Source organism: Tenrec ecaudatus, chromosome 11 (genome assembly GCF_050624435.1).
Source record: "Tenrec ecaudatus isolate mTenEca1 chromosome 11, mTenEca1.hap1, whole genome shotgun sequence".
NCBI classification, from domain to species: domain Eukaryota; kingdom Metazoa; phylum Chordata; class Mammalia; order Afrosoricida; family Tenrecidae; genus Tenrec; species Tenrec ecaudatus.
The window spans coordinates 21876464-21904059 of NC_134540.1; the positions used below are offsets into that span (position 1 = coordinate 21876464).

The 27596-nt window shown below is 41.9% G+C and overlaps 1 protein-coding gene across 4 annotated transcripts in view; it reads left to right on the forward strand.

Annotated features, from left to right (window-relative positions):
- The window catches only part of KLF12 (KLF transcription factor 12), a 519184-nt gene that overhangs the window by 329029 nt on the left and 162559 nt on the right, over nt 1-27596 (forward strand). For all 4 annotated transcript variants that reach the window (XM_075562976.1, XM_075562978.1, XM_075562975.1 and 1 more), the window contains one exon: nt 21879-22425. In XM_075562976.1, coding sequence (XP_075419091.1) covers nt 21879-22425 — 547 coding nt within the window. The remainder of the gene's footprint in view (nt 1-21878; nt 22426-27596) is intronic.

Here is a 27596-nt window from a genome sequence, read left to right on the forward strand (position 1 = left end):
AGCAGTGTTTACAGTGACAACAAAACCAAAAGGGCTGTTGGGAATGTGGAGACGTCTGCACAGTTGTGTGTTACTGCCAGAAATATGACATGGGAGGGATGATTCCTTTAATAATAATAATAATAATAATAATAATAATAATAATAATAAAACGTTAAGATCATTTATACCAGACCAGCACCAATTTGATCCTGATTCATAAGGACTCCACAGAGCTGAACTACCTGGTGGGTTCCCAAGGCTGTAAGTCTTCATGGGGGTCAGCAAGCCTTTCTTTTTTCCTGCAGAGGGGCTGAGGGTTTTGAACTGTGGACCTGTGGTTAGCTGCTCAATGGATAATCCACTACGCCATTCCAGTGTAGAGTGAAATTTTCTGCTTCCTCTGGAATACATTGCTATCATTATTTTAAAGTTCATATTTAATAACAGTAAAAATTCATAATCACTGGGAAGTTTGTTTTTGTTATTTTTCCTTTTAGTTTCAAGTACTGTATATACGCATGTATAAGCCGAGTTTAGGAGCACGATTTTTTTAAAACATTTTATTAGGGGCTCATACAACTCTTATCACAATCCATACATACATACATCAATTGTATAAAGCACATCTGTACTTTATTTGCCATAATCATTTTCTTTTTTTTCCCTCTTTTCTTTTTTTACATTTTATTAGGGGCTCATACAACTCATCACAGTCCATACATATACATACATCAATTGTATAAAGCACATTTGTACATTCTTTTCCCTAATCATTTTTTCTCCTCTTTTCTTTTTTTACATTTTATTAGGGACTCATAGAACTCTTATCACAATCGATACATATACATACATAAATTGTATAAAGCACATCCATACATTCCCTGCCCCAATCCTTCTCAAAGCATTTGCTCTCCACTTAAGCCCTTTGCATCAGGTCCTCTTTTTTTTTCCCCTCCCTCCCCTCTCCCCCCTCCCTCATGTGCCCTTGGTAATTTATACCTCGTTATTTTGTCATATCTTGCCCTATCCGGAGTCTCCCTCCCCCCCCTTCTCTGCTGTCCCTCTCCCAGGGAGGAGGTCATATGTGGATCCTTGTAATCAGTTCCCCCTTTCCAACCCACTCACCCTCCACTCTCCCAGCATCGCCCCTCACACCCTTGGTCCTGAAGGTATCTGGACAGGGCAGAGGTTGTACACTGGTGCATATGGGGGCTGGAGGCACAGGGAATCCAGGGTGGATGCTACCTTCAGGAGCACGATTTTAATGCAGTTTTTGTGGTAAAACTAGGAGCCTCGGCTGATACTCGGGTCGTTCATACTCGAGTATTTACGGTAATTTGAGACAGTCTCCTGGCGTACTTGTTTTAATTGAATGCATTATACGTTGCATTCCTCAAGGAAAAAGTGGTGTGGAATCATGGCTGCCATTGTGCTATTTTGATTTTGGGGTCTTGTCGCGATGAATCAGAATTGACTCTGTGGCAGTGTTCAGTTTAAGACCTACCTATGTTGATGGATTTAGTTGCCCTCCCACGTAGAAAAGGGCTCTCTTCAAAATTTTACCTAGCTTTTCCATCATCCCTGAAGAGCATCAGTCTTTTTTTTTAACTAATTATTGTGAATTGAGTGAAGGTTTACAGAGCAAATCAATTTTCCATTCAAGAATGCATGCATGTTTTGCTTCATCTCATTGATTGTAATTCCCACAGGGTAACATCAATTATCCCACGGCCTCCCTGTGTTTCCTATTTCCTTAGCCCTTCTCAACTTGGTCTTGGTGCCCTTTGGATCCCAAGGGGCTGCCTGTTCTAAGATGTGGGTGCTTCCTACTTTTATTGTTCCCCTCAGGGTCCTGTCACTCATTTGGCAGTCTTACACAAGCTACTTTGCCCTTAACTGATAAGAAACTTGGCCCTTTATCTTTTTCCTCCCACATTTATATACTATAAGTGGTCCTTTTTTAATTAAATTTTTTTTATCTCATTACATTGGAAGTTCCCTGAACTTCCTTGGGAAATGTATACAATATAAGGTTTGTTTTAGAAGAATAAAGAAAAGTTGGTTGAGATACTGTGATCTATAGAACTCCATACTTAAAAAAACAAAAACAAACTTTTACCATCAGGAAACAAAAATTCAGGTTGGAAATATAAGCTATCAAATTGATTTTTTTTAAATCATTTTGTTAGGGCTCATACAACTCTTATCACAATCCATACATACATCAATTTTGTAAAGCACATTTGTACATTCATTGCCCTCATCATTCTCAAAACATTTGCTCTCCACCTAAGCCCCTGGCATCAGCTCCTCATTTTTCCCCTCCCTCCCCGCTACCCCTCACTCATGAATCTTTGAGAATTTATAAATTATTATTTTGTCATATCTTTCCCTGTCTGATGTCTCCCTTCACCCACTTTTCTGTTGTCCATCCCCCAGGGAGGAGGTCACATGTAGATCCTTGTAATCGGTTCCCCCTTTCCAACCCACTCTCCCTCTACCCTCCCAGTATCGCCACTCACACTTCTGGTCCTGGAGGGTTCATCTGCCCTGGATTCCCTGTGTTTCCAGTTCCTATCTGTACCAGTGTACAACCTTTGGTCTAGCTAGATTTTTAAGATAGAATTGGGATTGCGATAGTGTGTGTGTGGGGGGTGGCATTTAAGAACTAGAGGAAAATTGTAAGTTTCATCACTTACATCGCACCCTGACTAGCTGCCTCCTCCTGGAGACCCTTCCATAAGGGGATCTCCAGTGCCCTTCAAATGGGCTTTGGGTCTCCACTCTCCACACTCTCTCCCCCTCCCCCACCCACATTCACAATGATAGGATTTTTTGTTCTGATGATGCCTGATATCCGGTACCTTCAGCACCTCGTGATTATGTAGGCTGGTGTGCTTCTTCCATGTGGGTTTTGTTGCTTCTGAGCTAGATGGCTGCTTGTTTACCTTTAAGTCTTTAAGATCTCAGACTCTATATCTTTTGATAGCCAGGCACCATCAGCTTTCTTCACCACATTTGCTTATTCACCCACTTTTTCTTCAGTGATTATGTTGGAAAAGTGAGCATCATGGAATGCCAGTTTAATAGAATAAAGTATTCTTGCACTGAAGGAGTACTTGAGTGGAGGCCCATTGTCCAACTGATACCTTAATACTAAATCTATAAATACCTGCACATATCTATTTCCCTATGTTCATATGTAAATGTTTACATATGTACATGCCTTTATTTAGACCTCTATAAATGCCCTTTGCCTCCTAGTTCTTTCCTCTATTTCCTTTGACTTTCCTCTTGTCCCACTATCATGCTCAGTCTTCATTTGGGTTTCAGTAATTCCTTTTGGTTACATTACCCTTGATCACACCCTACCAGGCCTCCTACACCTGCCTCACTACTGATTGCATCACTTGTTGTTCCCTTGTCCCTGGGTTTGTTAACACCACTTCCTTTCCCCCCACCACCCCTTCTCCCACGTCCCCCTCAAATTGATGTTGAATGTTTAAAAACTACAGTTGTCAACCCGCCTTATTCAAAGCTGCCAACATTACATCCTCTTCAAAGTTCATCTTCCATGGTCTTTCTGTGTCATGTTTATTTCTTCTATATTTCCTTCTATGATCTCATCTCATGTGTTCCTGAGTGTTGGATTCTGTATTGATTGATACTTTTACTGAAGATATTTCTCAGACAGTCGTGCCCTGAAAGTCAGACTACTTCTGAACTCCTACGTAATTTAAAACATTCTGACTCTATATGTTTTATTTAGAGCAGTAAAGTGTTATTCCCTCATAATGATAACATTCATGTGTTAGTCACTGCTGATCAGACATCCTTTTCTATCTTTTACAAAAACTCGTTTAAATGTTGTATCTCCCTATCTATTGTGGGCTATTTACAACCAGGCTTGAGGTGTGTGGTCTTGTGAAAAAATCAGGGTTTAGATGATTGGTTGTTTTTTCTCTTTTGCTAAAAGAGTGTAGGTAATATAGATTTTAGTAAATTTTAAAACTCAATCAGTGATGATATCCGTTCCCCTGTAATGTACAGCTATGAAAGATTAAATCAGAATTTAACAACAGTAGGAAAGTGATGCTATATGCCCCCATTTTGTAATTTAAAGCATCTCTGTATTATCTTTCAAAATTAAAGGTGAAATATTTCATTTAAATTATTATTTAGAGTTGTGTTTACAGGAAGTTTTCCAGGGCCACCTTTTGGCCTTGGTTTGAACCAACACACACTTCTGCTTAGCAGTTCTCTTTGTTTGGGATGACTGCTGTTGTAGAAATGCCACCAATGAATGGCTTTAAGAAACTGAAATGTGATTTCTCACCATTTGGGGAGGTTAAAGGTCCAAATTCAGGGTGCTGACTCAAGGAGAAACCTTTCTCTAGCTCCTCTGCAGCAAAGTTCTTGTTGATTTGAGCTTCTCCTGCAGAAGACCCTTCTCTTCCAGGGCCTTGGCTTCTCTCTTCCCCTACTTTTGCTCTTTCTGCTTCTTTAATCTCTTTTATACTGGCAGCCCCCAGATTACAAACCAGATCTCATCGTGTGTGTGTGTGTGTGTGTGTGTGTGTGTGTGTGTGTGTGTGTGTGTTAGAGCAGACTGACTGGAGAAATAAATCCAGAGACACACATATGTTTAAGAAAGAGCTTTACATCAAACAGTATTTGTATATTGAAAAGAATCTCAGCCCAGACCAGATGAAGTCCATAAATCCAGTGTTAGCTCATCAGTGTGATACTAGTCCACAACTCCCTCTTCAGACTCAGGCAGCCCATGCACTGATGCAGAATGCAGGAAGATCACAGCCTGGCCTGTGCAAAGTTTTGAGGATTCAATGGTGGTGGACGCATCCTCAGGGCTCTTGCAGGTCTCAGTGTGGCTCCCAGTGGCTTATCAACAGGAAGGTGCAAAGAGAGCGTGGCCTGCCTCCAGGGAGGAAGAAAAAGAGGCTGGCCTCAGAGAGCCATTTATCTCAGTCGTCCTCCAATCAGTCTGTGACCTGATGGACCAACTAAACTCCCTCCACATGTTGTATGGGGACCATGTTGGCACAAAAACCTTAACTGCAATAGGTCACCCCTTCACTTTTATATCTTCAAGTTGACATGAGATTATGAAATTACCACAGACTACCCCTTGTCAACTGGACACCTTTACACAACTCTTTAGCCATACAGAAGTTTTAAAACACAGATAATAGTAAAATTATAGTTGTGCCTAGCAGGATAAAACTAAAATGCATACAACTCAAAATGTGTCAGCCTCTTTTAAATATAATCTAAGTCAACCGATTAAAAATCTGTGTCTAACAACACCTACACCCTAATCCTATAATCTTATCGATATATTCTCCCATCTATGACAGTTTGTAAACCAGCTACTTCATGCCTCTACCCTCCCCATTTTAGATATCTAATTTCTATAGTGCTCACTTAAATCAACCCACTGTTCTCAGGAGACAAGCATGTTCTTTGAGGTGAAGAATCTTCATTCCAGTTGGAGCCTTGTGAAATCTTCATCCATAAGCAAAGTCAAATCAGGACAGACCATCCGTAAAGTCAGCAATGCGCACCAGTTCACAGGCTCAAAAGTCTTATCTTTATCTGGTTGGGTTCTAGTAAGTTCAGTGTGGGCTGCCTCACTTAGCCTCACCTGGGTGTCCATTGGCTGCCTCGCCGTTTGACCATGGGCCTGTCAGAAATTCTCAACAACCTTAGGCCCCGTGGCTAGGCCATACTGTAGCTCAGGTTCTGCACAATTCTTTCAACTTCAGACCAGCCAACCATGTTTGTCTCATTCTGTCTTGTTGCTATAAATCAGGTCCATGGGTCTTACTGGCCTGATTCAACCTATCTCTCTATTGCTTCAACCCCCCCCCCCCCACCACTTCCATTCAACAAGTGGATGCAGGTGGTCACCTAGCAACCCACAGGCTGCCTGCAAGCTTTTCCAGTGTCAGGCACAAGCTAGGAGTTCAAAATTCAAAAAGCCAAAGGGATCCTTTTACTTCTACTGTCTGTCAGCAGCGCCCCAGGACAAGTCTCTTCACATGTAGACCCCCTGAGAGGCGCTGGGTGGGGTCTATCTTTGCAGAGCCCCCTTGCACGGGTGTCCCATAGCCATTTACAGATCTAGTTTAATCAGTGGAAGCAGTGAACATACAAACTATTTAAACCTTTCTATCACACTTTATATCAAAAACAGTAAGTGGAAGAAATCAGTATAAACCTAGTACAGGTAGATCCTAAACACATTCTTAAAACAGTTAAATTCAATCTCAGCGAAAAGATTCCATTTATATGCAAAATAGCCTTAGACCTAGAACTACATCAAGCCAGGGCGTGGCCTTTAGTCAGCATGGTCTCAGAGAGCAAGTTCAAGGGGCAATTTTACCCCCTGAGCTCAAAATATACATTCATCACATTCATCATCATGTCTTCAGAGATTAGCCAAAGATAACTTCCAGGAGCCAAAACCTTCACTTCCCACATCCTTTCCAGAAATCTATGACCCTAACAGCACGGGCATACCTGACCTCTGCTGCCATGAGGCAGAGGTCAGACAGGCAGCCACTGTCCATCTTTGCAATCTCTTTCTCTAAGACCCTCCTCTTAGTGGACTTTGTCCCGGAGTCAGAACGTGTGCATATGGCTCTGTAGGAACCTGGTGGGTCTGACCGTTCCGCGTTACAGTGTGACCTGTGCACCCAGCTGTTCAAACCCCACAGCTACTCCACAGATGAGACGGCTGCTCCCAAAAGATGTACACTTTGGAAACCCTAGGAAGCCCTTCGCTCTGGCCTGTGGAGCTGCTGAGGGTCAGAAGTGATTGCCCAGCTCTAGGTTTGGTGTGGTGCCAGAACCAACGCCAGGCATTTTTAATGATCCGCATGATTGACAGCTGCACTTTCCGCGAGTGCAGGTAGGAGGCGGCAGTGGTTTGTTCAACTGCTTCAAAGTCATAGCAAATTTACATACTATGAGAGAGCAAATTTACATACTATGGAAAAATCTGATGTTCCTAACCTGGGCACTGCCTGCATCTCCAAAAAGACTGGCTTAAGACACACCTTGCACTAATCCTGTTGCATTTATTAACATAGCACAGAAAATCTATTCCTAAATGAGTTAGAACAAGGGCTTAGAGATTTGGATGTACAGGGCATAATGGGGGGGGGGCAGCATAATTCAATCCACAACAGTAATTGAACACAGGACTCTTTGCACACCCAGCGGCTCCAAAGCAAGTATTTCTGATTGCTTAATATTGCACCGTATAACTTTGTGACAGGTGGTGTGCTATCAATTAAAATGGGAACTGCTTTTAGTGGTATCTGTAGGTGCTGTCAAGTCGGTCTGACATCAGTGACCCTGCGGCAATAGTAAGAAGCACTGCCCGCCCGGCACCATCCCCAGGATGCTTGAGCCCATCGAGTCGGTCCAGCTCGTTTTCACGGACCCTCCACTTCACCAAGCATGATGCCCTTTTCCAGGGACTATAAACTACGTGAGACAAAGCCTCTCTCCTCGCTTCGAAGACACTTTCTGGCTATAGCTCTTCCAGACAGACAGATTTGTGTGTTCTTCAGACAGTCCATAGGACTTTCATTAATTTCTGTCAACACCATAATTCAAATGTCTCCATTCTTCCGCGAACTTCAGCGGTCCATGTCCAATTTTCACATGCATGTGAGACGAAGAATATGCCCTGGCTTAGGTCAGACCCCCTCGGTCCTCCAGAGGACATCCTTGCCCTCTGACAGTTGACAGAGGTCTTGGGCCCCAGATTTACCTCTTGGACTCTGTTGTTTGCTTTCTTGACTTCAGTTCCCATGAGCATTGGTTGTGGGTCCAAGCAAGGTAAAATCCTGACGACATCAATCTTGTTTTCTGTTTATCATGATGTTGTCTCTTGATTCAGTTATAAGGATCTTCGTTTCCTTTAGCTGAGTTGCTTCTTATACTGAGGGCTGCAGTATCTGGTTGGGAAACCTTAGATTTTTAGAATGTGTAAGGCCTTCAGAGTTAGAGCGCTGGGCATAATAGAATGATACCATTGATTTGTGAGTGAGTTAAATAGAATGATACTGGTTTAAATAGGACGAGGCCATTAATTTATGAGTAATATCACTCTAGTTAATCCAGTATCACCGTTTCTGTTTTATAATTTTGAAATATTTACAAGTTCTGAAAAATCTAAGGTTTTCAAAAATACATTTAGACTTAAATCTGGACTACATTTTGCATGATAATATTTACTTATTCTATTCGTTCTCAAAATTAGTTCTTTATACTGCCAAAAAAAAAGTATTTCTGACCATATGCAGTTCTGCCCCAACCGTCCTAACAAAACACTGTGAAACAATTGCTTTCAGCCCATTCCAGCCCAGGACAACGCCGTGTGTGCCAACAAGCTGGCCTTCGGATGCAGATGGCCAGTTGTTCTTCGGGGAGCACCTTGTTGGCTTTGAATTGCTAGCGGTGGAAGCACTGAACCTCATGACTCCTGGGGCTCCCCCACCCTCCCAAAGCAAACCCACTGACATCCTGTGACGCACTCACAGCAGCCTTCTTTGTGCCTTCTGAATTACAAATCTGTCTGGGAGCAAGACGACCTCATCTGCGTAGATCTGAACCACCTTGGAAGGGGCTGTTCTTCCCTTCCTGAAAACCTTTGAATTCCAAAACATCGATGCAGGCTTAAAAGAGCATGGGGTGTGTTTCTCATTGTCGGTTACTGTTGATCGTTAACACCAGAGGCATTTCCTCTAAAGTATTGTTTGAATTTTGAGAACAAAAAGAAGTCTGAAGTGGCACAATATAGTATATATTATATATGCACATATATATAATATATGTATGACATGAACTGTATCTCATGTATTATAGAACATGTATCAGTGGTTCTCAACCTTCCTAATGCCGCGACCCTTTTAATATAGTTCCTCATGTTGTGGTGACCCCCCAAACCATAAAATTATTTTCATTGTTACTTCATTATTGCAATTGTGCTGCTGTTATGAATCGGGTGACCCCTATGTAAGGGTCGTTTGGCCCCCAATGGGGTTGTGACTCACATGTTGAGAACCGCTGATATGTATGTGTAGAATATATATTCTGTTATATGTAACAGAAACACATCCCTCCTCTCTACGAATAAGCAAGTACATTGTCATGATGGAAAAATTCCCCAGTGTAACTGTCATAGACTTTCTCACCATTGAAGATTTCAATTTTAAAATAAAACAAAATACTTCTTTCAAATTAACTCCAGTAATTGTCCTGTATCTTTGAAGGCAATCTATGGTGATTATTCCTTTGGAATCCCCCAAAACAGTTGCCATAATATTGTGGACTGACCTGTCTCTTGAATTTAGTGGGCCCAGTTAGGATGGGATTTTTTTAAAAGATACACTAAGAAGACTGTGACCCCTGCAGCCATCTGCTTACCACAGAGACACGTTTAGACATGTGATTTGGGGTAAATCCATGCATGTGTGCGAACTGGAGCCCTGGGAGCAATCCTGTTTGACTCGCCCTTGTAGATAAAGTGTTAACTGCAGTGAAACATGACAACCACAGCTACCCGGTACTGGGAATAGCATTTTATGTGCTTCAAATAATTTAATCTTCACAACTTCCTTCTGCGGTAACACCCTTTATTAGTGAGCGGCTGAAGTTTGGAAAGATAAGCACATGCTTATGGTCAGAAAGCGATGGCCTAAACTCATGTCTATCAAACTCAGCGGTCCACTCTTAACACCTTTCCTTTCTGACTTTCAGTGGACTATGTAGAACTTGTATTCGATATGAAATGCGATTCACCATCCACTCTTGACTTCATCTTCATGGGGTTACCTACAGGGAAAATGCCATCCCGCTTGGATGTAGGATCCTCCTCCCCCAGCTGTCAGTTGGCTGGTGCTCAAGAAATACAAATGAATTTTAATATGAGGCTGAGGGGGGGAAATATTATTATGGTAGTAAATCTGCTGCAATCATATAATGAATTTAAAACCCAACATAAATGCTTTTGGATTATCTGCCATTTGGGATTACTTACACTGCGATCCCGTCTATGACTGTAGATAATTGAACACTGGCTATTTTATTACAATGGAAAGTACTGATGCTAAGAAGAAAATGAGCCATGTAAATGTGAGTTTGCTTATTTATCTAATAACTAATTTGGGATTTCAACACCGGAGTCATTTAAAACCAAAATAAACAGAGTCACTTGAGCTCATGGGAACAAGACTTCTATTATTGGGATCAAAAATGTGATTCGTATACTTGATTTTTCTTTATTTATTCAGTAATAAATAACTAAAAGTACATACAGTCGTGGTTTTTAAGAAGAGGTATTATAAGGAAAGCTGTAGAAGGAACACTACATTCCCATATAGATTTATAAAATCTGTGATGCTTTAGAGAGCCTTCCTTCTATATTAAACGATGGAACCCATTGTTGTGGAGTTGATCCCAACTCATCCACCGCCTGTGGGATAGCGCTGAACTCTCCCAAGAAGGGTTTCCAATGTTAGTCATCAGGAGGAGAGCCAATCGCCAGGTCTTTCCCTGCAGGAGTCTCCTGGATTTCAAGTTGCCCATCATAACCACGGTACCAATTACACTACAACCTCACTGCCATGTGTCTCCAAATCATAGTGACCCTCTTACATAGGAGAGCAGGCAGCTTAACTCTTCTTCCACTCAGCCGTATCTGGAAGAACTCAGCTCACTGCCGCCCAGGCCATGCTGACTCGTGGTGACCCCTTCCCTCCCACCCCCACCCCCGTGTGTTTCCGAGCCTGTAACTGTTGATGGAGTAGAAAGCCCAGTCTGCTTCCCTCAGAGCTGTTGGTGGTTTCCAACTGCTGGCCATGCAGACTGCAGCCCAGTGTGTAAGCCCTGCACCACCAGCGTTACCATCGCCTCTTGAAATGGCAGGAAATACGCAGAAACCGTTCACCGGGAGTGATTTTAGCCTCTCTTGATCCTCTGTAGGCACAGGCGATAGAAGACAATGCATGATTCAGCATTGCATTGTGGGTGTGCTTGTGTGCAATAAAACTTTAGTGTATGCGACCTTCCTCTAAATCCAGGATTCTCAGCTTTCCTAATGCTGTAACCCTTTAAAACAGTTTGTCATGTTGTGGTGACCTCCAACCATAAAATTATTTTTGTTGCTACTTCATAACTGTAACTTTGCTGCTGTTATGAATCAGGCGACCCCTCTGAAAGGGTCATTTGATACCAAGGGTATCATGACCTAAGGGGTCATGACCCACAGGTTGAGAACTGCTGCTCTTAATAATAATTATACTAACATTGACTTAAAACCAAAAGAGTAGCATCAGCAAACAATAGATAAAATCCAATCATGAGATAGAAAATAGAAGACAATTATTCTAATTTGCTTTTTAAACATCTTTTATAAATTCCATGATGATAGTTTTGCATGATATCTTTTACAAAGAAAGGTAGATAACAATAATCAGCCACATTGGATCTCACCACAGAATTCATATTGAACTCTGTTTTTATTAAAATATCATGTGCTTTGTGGCGCTCAATTAAAATTATTTGATAGGAATTATAAGACGCTGGGAACAAAACTAACTTTACCCTTTTTCTTTATGGACTCTAATATTTTTTTCTGGTGACTGGTCTTGGGTTTATTGATCTCCAGATGTCTCCTGCATCACCACCTTCTGCCCTGAGCAGGTCAAGCTACTCTTCACACCTAACCCTCCTCTTCCTACTTCAGCTCCTCCTCACCTGTCCCCATAGCAACAGCTGAGTCATTACTGGGACACACAGGAGGGCTAATCCGGCCCTGGATTCTAGGGATCCGAGTCTGAATACTGGATGAGAACTCACTCTGTGTGCCCTGCAGTGTCTTCGCTCTAAATGGAGATCGCCAACTCTCTATCAGGGGTTGTTAGGATTAAATGGCATACCCAAATGGGACTAAATGCTCCCCAAAATATTAGTTCTTACAAGGAGGAGGAGTTTTGTTTGTCATCAGGTATCTTCTCTCCTCGCATGAATTCCGGGAGTTTTAGGACGCTCATAGCTTCTTTCCATAAAATGTTTGTACGTTTCACACCTGGGGCATCGGTCGGCAGGAGCCAGGATCAAGTTTGTGTCCAGGAGCCAGTCAAATGTTGTTGTTAGGTGTTGTTGATTCTGCTGTAACCCATCATGATCCCGTGTGGAACAAAACAAACCAGTGTCTGGTCCTATGTTAGCCTCACATTAGTGGGCATGCTTGAGCCCCTTGTGACAGCCATTGTCAATCCATCTCAGTGAGGGGCTTCTTCTTTGTTGCTTAACATCTACTTTACCATGCATGATGTCCTTCTCTAGAGACTAGTTCTCACTATTCGCTCTTCTAAGGAGTTTGCTGGCTCGACCTCTTGCAAGCCAGGTATGTGCCTTCTTCTGACGGGCCACGGGAGAGTTAATATCCTTCGCCAACACCATCATCCAATTGTGTAGATCAGTGGTTCTCAACCTGTGGGTCGTGACTCCTTTGGGAGTCGAACGACCCTTTCACAGGGGTCGCCCGATTCATAACAGTAGAAAAATGACAGTGATGAATGTCAACGAAAATAATTCTATGAAAAAATAATAATTCTACGTTTGAGGGTCACCACCACATGAGGAACTGTAGGAAAGGGTAGGGGCGTGAGGAAGGTTGAGAACCCCTGCTGTCAATCCTGAGTCTTCTTTTTTCACTGTTCCGCTCTCCTGTGCGCACGCGCATGTGGCAACGGAAAATAACATGGCTTGGGATCGGAGGCAGCTTCGTGGTCAAAGTGACATCTTTGCTTTCAGACACTATAAAGTCCTTAAAACGCCCATGTGCAGACCGACCCACTGCAATATCCCGGGGCTTTCTCGGCCGCTGCTTCCATGGGCCCAAGTTAGAGGGAGTCTTTGGCAGCTTTAATCAGTTCACGGTGTCACTTATTGGTCCAGGTGTAAGGCTCTTGTTTTCTGTGTTGAAGTGTCCCCACCCTGAAGGCTGTAGTCCCAGAACATCATCAGTAAGGGCTGCGAGTCCTCTTCACTTTCAGCAGGGCAAAGTCTTGTGGTCGATGAGTCTTCCTCCCAAATCCAGCTTCATAAATTATCGCCATTGAGTCGATCCCAACTCCTAAGTGGCTGGAACATTGCTTGTTGGGAGAGTAGTAGACTGAAGAGCTACAGATTCCTGGTTTGATCTCAGGTGTTGGTAACTGTACGTGGGTGATCGTATTTTTCTGGGAGTCCCTGGTTTGAGCAAACGATGAAGATTGCTGCTAACTCACAGGTTGGCAGTTCCAACCCAGAGAGGTGCTTCTTCCCAAACACTACAGCACAGCGTTTCCAGTCAGAGCCGACTGCATCCTCGCTGATGAGCGCGTCCTTTCAGGAGATCCCCAAGGCGGCTCTTCCGGACTCCCTGGACTCTAATTTTTTAATGATACTACTTCATCTCATGCGACAAAGATAACTGGGATTTTAGATCATAAATATCTGTAACATAATATTGATCAAACAAGTCATATAGCAAACATACTTATTTGCCAAGTATATACATATTGTCATGTTGTGCATTATATTTGTATCCAAACATTTTTGTTAGTATGTGCTTAGGTTTGCCTGTTATTCTTTTTTTAACATATTATTGGGGACTCATATAACTTTTATCACAATCCTTATATCCACCTATTGTGTCAAGCACATTTGTACATATGTTGCCATCATCATTCTCAAAACATTTCCTTTCTACTTGAGTCCTTGGTATCAGTTCCTTACCTTTTACCCCCTCTCCCATTCCCCCTCCCCTATGAACCCTTGATAATTTATAAATTACTATTATTTTGTTAAATCTTACGCTGTCCGACATCTCCCTTTACCCACTTTTCCACTGTCCATCCTCAGGGAGGAGATTATATGTCGATCCTTGTAATCTGTTCCCCCTTTCTCCCTCATCTTCCTTCCACCCTCCTGGTATCACCACTCTCTCCACTGGTCCTGAGGGGTTAATCTGTCCTGGAGTCCCTGTGTTTCCAGTTCCTATCTGTGCCAGTGTGCATCCTTTGGTATAGCTGGATTTTTAAGGTAGATTTGGGATCATGATAGTTGGGGGGAGGAAGCATTCAAGAAATAGAGCAAAATTGTATATTTCATCATTGCTGCACTACACCCTGACTAACTCGTCTCCTCCTCACAGACCTTCTGCAAGGGGATGACCAATTTCCCATAGATGGGCCTTGGGTCCCCACTCCTCACTCCCCTTCATTCACAATGCTATGATTTTTTTTTTTTTTTTGGTCTTTGATGCCTGATACCTGATCCCTTTGATGCCTTATGATCTCACAGGCTGGTGTGCTTCTTCTATGTGGACTTTGTTTCTCAGTTAGATGGTCCCTTGCTTATATTCCAGCCTATAGGACCCCAGATTCTATGTCTTTTGAGAGCTGGGCACCATCAGCTTTCTTTACTGCATTTGCTTATGCACCGCTTTGTCTTCAGCAATCATGTAGGGGTAGGCTGGTGTGCTTCTTATGTGTGGGCTTTGTTATTTATTTTTTAAATTGAATCCCTGCTGTCCTTCACCACCCTAAGGGAGAATCTATGCACTTGGTGCCTCCCGGCCTAACACCTATGTGCCAAAGGAGAATTTCAGAGTCCCCCTCAGCTATAGAAATGGTAACTGGTTGGCTTTACCTAAATCAGATGATTCATGAAAATGCTGGGAAATGGATCAGTAGAAAATATAATAACTAAGAAAATGGAAGATGTGTGATCAATTTAAATGTGTGGTTTAAATGCTTCTTAAAACTTTACATTTAAAATATACAAAACTGTTATTGCGTAGATGATATAGTAGCTTTACATATATTCTGAATTTTCTTACAGAGTCAGTCATTGATTAACTCTTAAGATACTGATATAAAGCAGTTGAATTAGATAGTCTTTCAAATCTCTTCTCCTTATGTAAAGTAGATAATGTAATCAATATGTTGGTGTATGTAATATCTGGATTTTCAATTTTGGTTCTTTAACCTCATTTCCTTTTATTTTCTCATCTCTACTCTAAGAGGAACTAATAACCCATCTCTTTTTCCGTATAATATTCTTAGTTTAAGTTGTTTTATTGCCGTGGGTAGGGGGTTGAGGGTGTCAATTTTATAAATTTTCATGTCCACAGCACTTGTGTTTAAGAGTTTGTCCTTGAGTATTTAGATTAAAGAAGAAAAATCCCTAGGCTACAAGCAAGGTAAATTACTATTATGACCAGGATACGTGCGAGAAATCTTGTGAAAGAGTCTTTCTTGTTTCGTGAAATCCCACAGCAGAGAGGACAGTGAAGCGCATGCGCCCTTCGCCGGTGCACGCTTAGAGACTTTCACACTGGAGGGTAGACGCCTCCTCGGGCTTGCGGTTGCTTCCTTTCAATTGAGGGCCCACGTCTTTAAAATGCTTAGGGAACCTGAAGCATGGGGATTTAAGCGTGCGCTCATGGTGCACTATTACGAGTTAGGGAAAAGGAGGTTGGCGCTTGCATTTTCTAGGGCTGCTATTACAGAATACCACAATTTGAGCAGCTTTTGACAACGGAAATGGATTGCCCTGCTTTCCTGCAGACTAGAAGCGCACACCGGTGTGTTGGCTCTGTGGGTTCCCTTTCAGAGCTCCAAAAGAAAGACTATTCCAGACCCGTCTCTTCACTTCTGTTTAGCAACTACCATCAAGGCGATTCTGACTCAAGGCAACCTCATGCGATCAAGTAGAACTTCCCCGACAGGGTTTCATCGGCATTTATCTGTACCGAGGCAGGTGGAAAGGTCTCTCACAAGGTGGGTTCAATCCTCTAACCTTTGGGGTAACAGCTAAACATGAAACCATTGAGACACTAGGGTCACCCCAGGTAATCCCTGCGTTCCAGCTCAAAGGTCACATGGTGTCCTTCCTGTAGCTCCCAGTCTGTCGTAACTGGAACAGGACAAGCCCGTCTCCATTGTGCCATCATGTTAACCTAACTGCTAGACTGTTCACAGACTTCCATTCCAAACAAGGCCTTGCTCATAGAGCAGAGGCTTTCAGAATATCATTCCCACAGATGCCATTCAATCCCTAACAGCTCTTTGATTAACATGTGCTTGTATTTGAAACCATGTAGGAAAACCTTAAAGCGCAAATAATCACAGAATTGATCACAGGATGAAGTCTTCGATTTAGTTTCATTCGTTTAGGGTTTTTTTTTTTGCACGTGTGACACAGTAAATTTTGTTAAGCCCTCCCGCCCCACTCACCCAGCCACCCACCCAAATGATACGTGGTCAGACCATCACTAAGTGAGACCTTGAAAATGATAGGAACAGTTTTCGACTGAGACACAGAAACAAATCTGTTCTACCATGATAAGAGTGCTGAAGAGTGAGCAACATCTCAAAATAATATGTGCATATCATTATGGTAATTGATATAAATTAAAGTATTTATTGATGTGCTCTTGTCAGGTGCCATTGATTTGTTTGCAACTCCTACTGTCTCCATGAAGAACAGAACAGCACTGCCTTGCTTCGTCCTCTCAGTTTAACCCATCGTCGTGGCCACTCCTCCAATTTATATTGTTAGTGTTAACAATTCTAACAATATAACAGTTATTATAATAACTGTTAGTAGTAAATTTAGCATACCTAGCAGTGAAGAAATGTATTCTATCAATTACTGTAGCATCCTCTGGGCCAATCTAATTGAGCTCCAAATGCAGAGAAATATTAAATATTAAATAGCATCCTCGTATGTTTAAGGGAAAATGTGCTTAATACAAATAGATCTTAAAAACATAATATTCAGGCTGCTTCAGCTGCATTTGTCACACATGTGTTTGCTTGTTTAGCTAATGCTAAACCCCTCCAATGTTCTTATTATCAGACTGTCTTCCTGAGTGAACCACCTCTGAGACGTTGTCATAGATCAGGTTTACTTTGGGCTCTTTACTTTCAAGGAAGGGAGAGACCTTCTCTCTGGACGTCTCCACATTTCTCTTGTCTGAATGTTAAAGTCCTTGCTCCTCTTAGTTCAGTCGTCATAGCACTTGCATGTGTTATGGGTCAGCATTACTCTCCTTTAAAAAAAAGCATTTTATTGTGGACACATACAATTCTTATCACTCCATACACACATCCATTGTGTCAAGCACATTTGTACATTTGTTGCCATCATCATTCTCAAAACATTTCCTTGCTATTTGAGCCCTTGGTATCAGCTCCTCATTTCCCCTTTCCCTCTCTCTTCCCCCCTCCCTCATGAACCCTTGATAATTTATAAATTATTACTTTGCCATATCATACACTCTCCACCGTCTCCCGTCACCTACTTTTCTGTTGTCCATCCCCTAGGGAGGAGGTTATGTGTAGATCCTTGTAATCTGTTCCCCCCTTTCTATTCCACCCTCCCTCCACCCTCCCAGTATCACCATACAACTTTCCTCTAGTTCTTAAATGCTTCCTTCCCCCACTATCATTATCCCAATTTTACCTTACAAATGTTGCTCTTTTATAGCTGGATAAGCTAGGTCTGGCAAAATTTCACTGTCTGTACCAAGATTAAAGCGCGCTGGTGGCATTGGTGGATATGTTGGTTAGACATTCGTTCACATTCATCAGCTCCTTCTAGGGATAAAGACGACATTGACAGCTTACTGTCTGAGAGATGGTCTAATAGCATTGCTCTTAGTTGGAATTAACTTGATGGCCGTGGATTTATACCAAGATTGTACAACAGCCAGAACACGTCATGTATTGAAGACTTTTGTGTCCAAATTCAATTTTCTTTCCATCGTAGCACATAACCGAGTACACCACAAATATTTTTAATAGTTAATGCATGAACTGTGTATAATTGTAGGGAAATAACTGTTTTAAAAACTTCCAAAAGATCATTTCTGAAAAAAATTGTTAATGTTGCATTTTAAGTGTAATTTGTTTAAATGATGGATGGATGGAAAATAGATGACTAGATGGGTGGATGGATCGATGAGTGGGTGGGTGAGTGGATGGTTGGATGGATAGATGGACAGATGGATGGACAGAGAGATAAATGGCTAGTTGGACCATCCAGTGTTTCACAGTGGCTACGCTTTCGCAGGGTACTTAAAAGCTAGACACCTCATGGATTTTTTCTTGTCTCTCAGTGTCTGTTTCCGAGCCCCTCTTGTTCCTTGGGTGGCACATGTGCATCTTCTCTCATTTTCTGTGAAGCGTGTGACCCTTTCATGTAATGCCAAGCTCCTCATTCTGAGTACTTCCCCTTTGGGTTTTCTTACAGGTGGGCTGCTCGTCGCTTTCATTCTTTCTCCTGACTACTTCCTCCTTTCCTGTCAGTACAGCCAGCCCCAAATGGATCCAAGGTTCAAGCCGAATCTATTTAAAGTGTCCATTTTCTAAAAGTAAAGAAATTGTTTCTCATGATGATTTCGAAATCTAGTCATTCAAGTAATTTCTCTTTTGGAAAAGTATTTTTTTAAAAAGGACACTCATGTTCCATGGTAGCTACTTGAAAGCACGTGTATGCAGTTTTGCAAATATGTGTGTTCAGCTTGAAGCTGGAGTCACGGACAGCTTTAGCTACAGCGTTATCACAGTAGAGGAGATTAGTACGGGCTGTCGGAATATGATAGCATGTCAGCGCTGTAAACCGATGAAGGGTACAAGGAGGATTTGGTCCCTTTCATCCTGAGGGAGCATTCTTTCAGAATAGGCTGGCTGCATTTCAATTGCTATGTGTGAAAGAGGAACCAGCATGTGTCCCTGTGATAGTTGTGCTTATATATTTATGCATAGTCTGTCCATGGTTCCAAGGAAAATATGTCTTTGATCCAAAGGTTTGGATTATCTTTTCTTATTTGTATGAGCGTTTCCTATATTTGGGAGGGGGTGAGCCTCTTGCAAAAGCTATGCGGGTCTCAAGTGTTTCGGAGTACCTCTGTGTTCTTAATAGTATTCATTGATTTCTAGGAATAGTCCTCATCTTCTATTGTCATAAAAGTACACAAAGTAATTATTTTCTTCAGTGATGGATTAAGCAGATACCTATCACAGGTGGGCTGTTATTCATTATGTGGAAACGCCTGAAGTCGTTTGCAAAGCTTGGTGAAGCTTGATGCCTGAGATGTAACCTCCTTATAAATCAACTCTATTTATTAATGACCATATACTGAGTTGCTAAAGTCGTCATTCTCCCACGTTATAGAATGTGTCTACCAGGATCGGTATGTACAGATATGCAAACAAGGAAGCTTGTGTCTGAGCTAATGGTTAAAAGTCAAACCCACACCCATCGGGTTGATTTCTGACTCATAAGGACCCTGTCGATGGTTTCCGAGAATGTACATCTTCGTGGAAGTAGACAACCTCGTCTGTGTCCCAAGTAGGAGCTGTTGACCTTGAGGTTGTCAGCCAGAGATCTGCCCCCAAATGCCATCAGTCATTTGGTAAATAATAAAGAGAAGGAGAAAAATTCATGATCGAATAGCCATATCCAAGTTAAGAATTTGGGATAGATCTGATAACAGTAAAAAAGGAAGAAACTATTTGAGACAATGTTTAAAGCCAAACAAAACAATGATACTCATACTTAATTATATGTACTTTATGATGCATTTTGTGGTTTTAAAGACTAATTGTTATCGTTTGTAAAAGTAGCTTAACAAAGACTTTCTATATGTGTGTAACATTAATAGGGAATCATTGACATTCCATAAAGCAATTAAACTATAATGCTGAGAACCAATAGACACGGTTCTTCAGTTAGAAGAATAGCTCATATTAATCATGTTTTATAAGTCATAACAATTTATAGTGGCATTCTCTATATGCTTTAAGTCTTTGTTTGAATATTAAAACTCCCCCCCTCAATTTCAACACATCAAAAAGAAATATTTTATTGGGAAATCTTGTGTCCTACATACTTTGTATTCTCTTTTGTTCTTATTTTTCAAAGTCAGAGGTGCTTGAGAAAGTAACCATGTTTGCATAGAAGGGATGAAACAAAACAATGAAACATCAACTCACTTTCCTTTTTAGCTGATTTGGCACTTTATCATTTTCTTCATTTTCTCCTTGTTGCTGAGGAGATGCCCTCGCACTGCTGCTTGCTGTACATGCTAAACCGAGCTACAATTAGACTAATGCCCTCGCACTGCTGCTTACTGTACATGCTAAACCGAGCTACAGTTAGACGAATGCCCTCGCACTGCTGCTTACTGTACATGCTAAACCGAGCTACAATTAGACTAATGCCCTCGCACTGCTGCTTACTGTACATGCTAAACCGAGCTACAATTAGACTAATGCCCTCGCACTGCTGCTTACTGTACATGCTAAACCGAGCTACAGTTAGACGAATGCCCTCGCACTGCTGCTTACTGTACATGCTAAACCGAGCTACAATTAGACTAATGCCCTCGCACTGCTGCTTACTGTACATGCTAAACCGAGCTACAATTAGACTAAAGAAAAGCCTTAAGAAAGCTATTTTCTTCCTTTAAGTGTATGCTCAAGTCTTTTCTTAAGCAGAGAATGAAATGAACCAATTGAGTATAATTTTAGGTATTGTTTTGAGACAAAATAAAGCCGCCAACAACCCCCCCCCCCGCGTTTTTTTGGTCTTTACACGATAAAGCAAAAATGTCTGTTATGCTGGTCAAATTCGATGTAACCAAAATAGTTGGTTACAGTCTTGATTCTCTCTATTAAGATTTTGCTGGCATATATTAATTGATGAATTCTTGAACCATTTGAACCTCAGAAAGAGATGTTCAAATAATTTTTGGTTTATGAGCCAATAAGTGTGTAAATAAAGGTATGTTCATGTGAAATGGTATCCAGAGCATGATATGTGGTAAAGTCCTTATTACTCGCATTAAATTTTGCTTGGTAAAGTAAAAATATATATATGTATATATATAAAGTTTGATGAAATTAGTATTATCATTGTTATCATTTTAAATTAAATGCAGCCAGTTTAAAATTTCCAACCCATTTTTTTCCTGAATATGTCTAATTATTTCCTGAAATCTGAGTTGTTATTGTAGCACTATGTATTATTTTGAGTTTTATTTTGGGAAACACTTGTCATATTATGAAGCAACTTACAATCTAATTATTACCAAATGACTTGTGTCTAAGAATTCAGGGATTAGAAATGGAGACTCAAGTGCTTATTTGTTAATGCTCATAATAAACGTAGTACAGTCGTCTTCATACGAAATATGCAATTGGGAACGCCTTCGTGAGTTTTGCCAGGTATTGTTTCCAGGTGATGTTGATCTCTAAATGACAGTCACTTTGAACATGGTTAGAACCATGAAATCATAGACGTCGCGAGTAAGAAGGATAGTCAAAAGCTACCTAATCACAACCTAATCTCATGAGTTTATACATGAGGAGACCGTGCCTCCTACGCTCAGCGCTTGTGTAAAATGAATGTTTCTCCATCACATGGCAGCATTTTCAGTGTGAGGCACATTCTACTTTGCTGTTTGACCTTGTCTTTCAGGCAATGGTCTGCCAAAAGGCTGCAGTGTCTTCCTTTCCGCAGCCCCCTCCTCCCCTCCACAGAGCATCGGTTTCGGAGTCTCACGCTTGTGTCAGTCTCTCCCGACAGAACGAAAACGTCTCCCACCGAGGCCTTCTGTTTCTGTGTTTGCAGCGTTGTCATTGTGGCCATGGGCACCGCCACAAAGCCACCCTCCGATATTTGGTGGACAGCTTGCACAGTAGTCAGAGAAGCATTTTTTAAAGTTTCAACTTAATAAACCAGCTTCTGTGTGAATGCATGATTAACAAAGATCATTATGTGTTTTATTTTTCTCCACACAGTCTCCAAACGTCCACAACTATCCCGATATGGAAGCCGTTCCCCTGTTGCTAAATCATGTGAAAGGGGAGCCCCCAGAGGACTCGTTATCTGTAGATCACTTCCAAACACAAACTGAGCCAGTGGACTTGTCAATAAACAAAGCCAGGACATCCCCTACAGCAGTTTCATCCTCCCCAGTTTCCATGACAGCGTCCGCCTCCTCACCTTCTTCAACTTCAACCTCTTCATCATCTTCTAGTCGTCCAGCCTCATCCCCAACTGTTATAACATCAGTATCTTCAGCATCATCCTCGTCAACAGTATTAACGCCAGGACCCCTTGTGGCCTCCGCGTCTGGTGTGGGGGGCCAGCAGTTTTTGCACATTATCCATCCTGTACCACCTTCAAGCCCCATGAACTTACAGTCTAACAAACTGAGTCACGTTCACCGCATCCCAGTGGTGGTCCAGTCGGTGCCTGTGGTCTACACAGCTGTACGGTCACCTGGAAATGTGAACAACGCTATTGTAGTGCCACTTTTGGAGGATGGGAGAAGCCATGGCAAAGGTAAGAGACACAGTGAAGCTTTGATTTCTATCAGCCCTGGAAGTAAGCACTTATTTTAACAGTGTGAGGCGCCTACCACATCCACAAACATGCTGCATCCTAAAAGCTCTGTGACAGAATAACGGAGAGGCACCAGCGGGTCACCAGTGAGCAGGGCACAGATGAGTAGGCGCTGGCCCCGTATGAAGGGGTCCTGGTGATGCTAACCACACGTTTGGTGGTACAGACCCACCGGGACGCTGCAGGAAAGAGACAGACGTTCTGCTCCCATAAAGGTTTACTGCTATGGAAACCCGAGTTCTCTCTGCCCCACCGTGGGTTAGAGGAGACTTGATGGTAATGAGTGTGTTTGACTTTATTTTATGCAGTACACACTCCTGTGTTACTTCATTGGTGATCTTATTCATTGTTTCTTCCTCAAGGCAATTAGTGTCAGACTTCAAATAGCTAAATTGGCAAAGTAATGCTGACTTTCCAGTGGGTCAAAGAGAAGGACAATTCATGGCGAGCACATTTGCTGGCGAAACTTAAATGCATCCATGCCCAGAGGAAGGCGTGATCAGTTATGTTTGCAAGTAAATCACTAGGATGAGATCTGGGGTTGAGGAAATACAAATGCATCTTCTTCCATTAATTCACACTGCAACTTATTTGGATGAGGAGATTGCATACCAGGACATTGCAAAGTGGGGAGTGCCTTCCTGACTGTTCACTTCTGAGTAGAATCATTGCATCATGTATCATAAAGCATGAATTATAGAATCAGTTGAGAGAAATCTCAAGTGGGGTGTTTGACGGTGGAAGTACCCTGGGTTCTTCTTTTCTTAGAAATCTAATTCATTATTATTTGGGTGATTCAATATGATGGAGATATTTCAAAATATAATGTAGATGTAGAAGGCAGGAAAATACTTTGCCATATAATAATATGTTGCCACCGAGTAATAGCCGATAATCTAAATTTCATAGTAATGCAGCTGATCATGAAGTTATTTTTCTCCCTGGAAATTCTACCAGTTTTCAATAGAAGGAATTGTAATAAACCAAAAACCATCGCCATTGAGTTAATTCTGACTCATCGAAGCCCTTTGAGACAGGCTCCAGCTGCTCCTGTGATGTTCTGAGATGGTACGCTTCTGTGGGAATAGAAAGCCAGGTCTTCCTCCTGTGGAATGGCTGGTGGTTTCGAACAGCTGACCTTCCAGACAGCAACCCAGTGCATAACTACTATACAACCAGGGCTCCCTAGAAGGAATAATCATAGCATGATAAAGTGCCTTATTATAAATTTGAAGGAAAAAAATTGCCGCCCCTTCTAGAAATGTAGCATGCTCATAATATTCCATGACTCATTCTCTTTTTAACTGAATACACATGCACGTAGTTTGTCTTAAGAACTGAGAAATGATGATAGCTTCAGGTGTTGTTTTAAATTTTTATGTTGCTTTGACACATTATCATTGAGGCCCATAATTAAAATATGACTGATGAATACATAAAACACTACCTTCTCATAAAAATGCTAGTAAACATAGTTCTCTTGGAGATTGTTTGAAGAAGGATTCAATCCTGAGCGAGAGAGAGAGACTGACTGACTATTTGGTCGTGAAACTTGGACTCATTTCCACAGCCATATACTACAGAATTTTGCATTTCCCACCGACAAATGATTGCTCTTTTTTTGCAGTACCTTTCTGCATAGCACATTCCATAAATGCCGTCACCTTGATTTCGTCTCATTAAAAGTCAACTTTAACAGCAGACAGGAATCGTAGACTGTGAAATTGACGTGCAGCCCTTTCTTGCTTACCTGAAGTCCTCTCCTTTGTACATGAACAGAGGCCAGAATCTCGTGCCCAGCCCTTCTGTGAACGAGTAGAGGGAAATTAGGGATCCACGGACTTTTCATGGAACCCTCTTTGATTCATTCTTGTTGTGATACAAATGTTCGAATCTATTTGAGTAATAAGAGTGTAAAAGAAGGTCACATCAAAGTCATTTATAATTCACAGGTTTATTCATACGTTTTTTTGAAATAGAAATGAGCAAATCAGTAAACTACAACCTTGCATCTTATATTATTGTATGTGTGCATGCATATGTATACTGCCATCGGTGTCCAAACTTACTTGACCTAGCACCAAAGAAAAATGACTCAGTGGCCTTCTGGCCATTAGCAAGTGTGCTTTACCATTGTCCCTAATCCAGGATAAGGCATAGGCATCTGCCTTCGCAGCCCCCCTGGTGTAGTGCGGCACCCCTCAGAGGTCTGCATTGACCATGTGTGAAAACACTGATAAATACCATGCAATCCAATGTTTACATGCGCTTTCTTGCTTTTACATTTAGCGTTTCACTTTTATTGTGAAGTTAGTAGATATATATTTTATTGATGCATTTTGATCATTTATAATTTTTTCTAATGAATAAAATAACTTTCTTTTGTCATTATCATTTTATAGGAGAGGTTATTTTTATTTTTTAAGTAAAGTATATAGACTGGAATACAAAAGAGCAGTCTTCTGGAAGATGTGTCCTTGCAGATGGATTTTGTGAGAAGCATGCTGTCCTTTATTCTTTGCATGAGTATATTAAGTTATTTTCACGCAGCGGTTTTTACTCAGGAGTTGTCTCAGATGGAGAATAGCTATTGAAGCAGTCAAAAGCATCATGGTCAGCATGAGCCTTTCAGTCATGAAAATACAAGCTAGAATCCCCGATCTCTTACTTAGAGGTTTGGACTTGGAAAAGTTACTTAATATAGTTACTGCTAATTTTTCTCAGTGAGAAAATGGGGGATATTAACATAAATCTCTGAAGATTATTAGAAAGATTAAGTAAGATTGCATTCATAGTGCTTTGCATTAATTGTCAGTAAACATTTGTAATTGTTTAGTATCTCTAAAATACAGGAGACATTGTTCAGGCAGCATGTGATTGTTTGATCATTATTATTTTTTATAAGGACAAAACGAGGAGGGGAAAGGACTTGTGCTGAAACAATGAAAAGCTTCCTTAAGAAATAGATTCGAACCTTCAGCTCCACTTCATCAGAAATAAGCATTAAACATGAGACCCTCTGGACAGGACCCATATTTTAAATTTATTATTGCTGCTAGTGGTTTTATGATCTTCCAAAAATGTAGTTCCTTTTTCCCCATAAGGTTGTGTTTTAAACGTATTCATTAGCTCGTGGTAAATGTGCCTCGTGAAAAAAGCATCCTCAGTCAAAAATGAAGGAAAGAAAGTGCACCGGTCCTTCCTCATGACCTGACGTTACGTCCTCGGGGCTGCGCCCTGGGCCACAGGGAACTGGCCGAGTGTGCAAGGGAGCGTCTGATTCATTCATTCGTTCCCAGGTAGGACTTAACAGGTGTGGGTGAGCCAAAGAAAACCCTGCCTATGGAGTTCAACTTTCAAGATAGGAATAAAAACAAATAAATAAGAACACAGAGTGTAGCTGTGTAGTGAGGTGATGGTAATAGCCGGTAACTGAACACTGCAGTTAGCGTCTCTGGTCACTGGCCATAGTTGGTCCCCCCGTCACAATACCCGCAGGTCTGCGAGTGTCCATATCTGTCTGTGTCTAAGGCACTTCATCATGTGCCCTGTCGTGTGGCCACTCCAGCCTTTATTGCACCCGTACACTAGGTCGAGCATCTGCTGGACACGGGGGATGGAGCAGTGAACCAAAAGAATGTTGTTTGAGCTCAGAACTGTTGTTTTTTGATAGACATGAAGCCCCACAAACAAACAAACAAACAAACATTTTGGACAGAGTTGGAATATAACATCGGCCAGCCGTGCTGGTTGGACACAGCTACAAGTAGACATTTCCAATAGAACCGTAATAGAAAAATTTGTTTTAGCCGAAAGATGCTCATGTGATAGTGTTCCATTTATTAGGAATATTTTTCTTTAGGTAATTTAGCTAGAAAGAAGCTTGGTATTTGGGAAGCTGCCTGGCAAGCTTTCCAAAAGGGTCTGCATGATGAACACCAGGGGAATGTGATGAGCTCTCCGAGGGGGCAGGATGTCAGCAGGTTCCTTATGCCCCAAGTAGCCTTTATGGATCTAAAGCAGAGTGGTCTGAAGAAATGGCTGCTGATGAGCTGGCCTCGGCCTTTGAATGCCGTGATGGTAGGAAGAAGTAGAGCCAGGTACTCCAGAAGGTCTGGGAAGCAGGCATCACTGAGACCAGCGCTATGGCTGATGAGGGATATCAGTGCAGACGTCCGGGAAGATGCTTTGAAGCGTGGTGCTGAGCTGTGGAGGCGTTCTCCAGGACCAGGGAGCAAAGCCCGTGGACTTTTGTTCCTGAATAACTAGAGGCATTGGTGGGCACATCCCTGAGGAGATATTTGACCTTGCTAAAGGAATTTCCCTTCTGCCTAAGGAAGCGTTTGTTAGATTTCGGAGGAGGATTCTACTTGTTTGTTTGTTTTTACACCAGGTTTTACAAACATTTAGGAGAAGGGGGAGGGAGGAGGGTGGGAGAGGGAATCATAACAAATCACGAGCAAAACTGTTCTGCTCGTTGTTACCTTGGTGGGTGAGTCGGCAGGTTCCAGATTTCCTTCCTTCCATCCTGCAGACGCTCACTGGGCCCCTCCTGTGTGTCAGGTAGACATTGCGGCATTGACGTTTTCAGATGAGGAAACCTCTGCTTTCCTGGGCCTCACTTTCTGTGCCAGGCGGGCTGAGCGCTGCGCAGGGGACTAGAGGGATCGGTTTCTGATGCGGTCAGCTCGAGCGATCGAGTGTGCGCTTTGTATTGCTTGTCTTCCTCGGAGCCTCTGCATATTCCCCTGTAAGAGCTGGTGCTCCTGAATCAGCCCTGGGAACATTTGGTGTAGCTCCTTCCCTTCATCTTTTCTTCCAGCTGTTTCAGCTGCTGTGAACACAAGTGCACGTTCCCACGGCCGTGTTGCTCTCTTTTTCCGTTCTTGTCTTTTTTAAATGGCCTTTTGCTTTGTAACGTATGATGTTCTAGATGTTGTCCCACAACACGCCTGCTTTGACTCAGTCACAGTTTAGCATGTCAAATTTAACTCCGAGATGGGCTTTACATTCAGGTGAAAATACACGAGGTCGGATTTTGGGTCATGTGAACTTACATTCATTTTCTTCTGCATCAACCTGAAATTGCGTACGTCCGATTGATAGTCCGT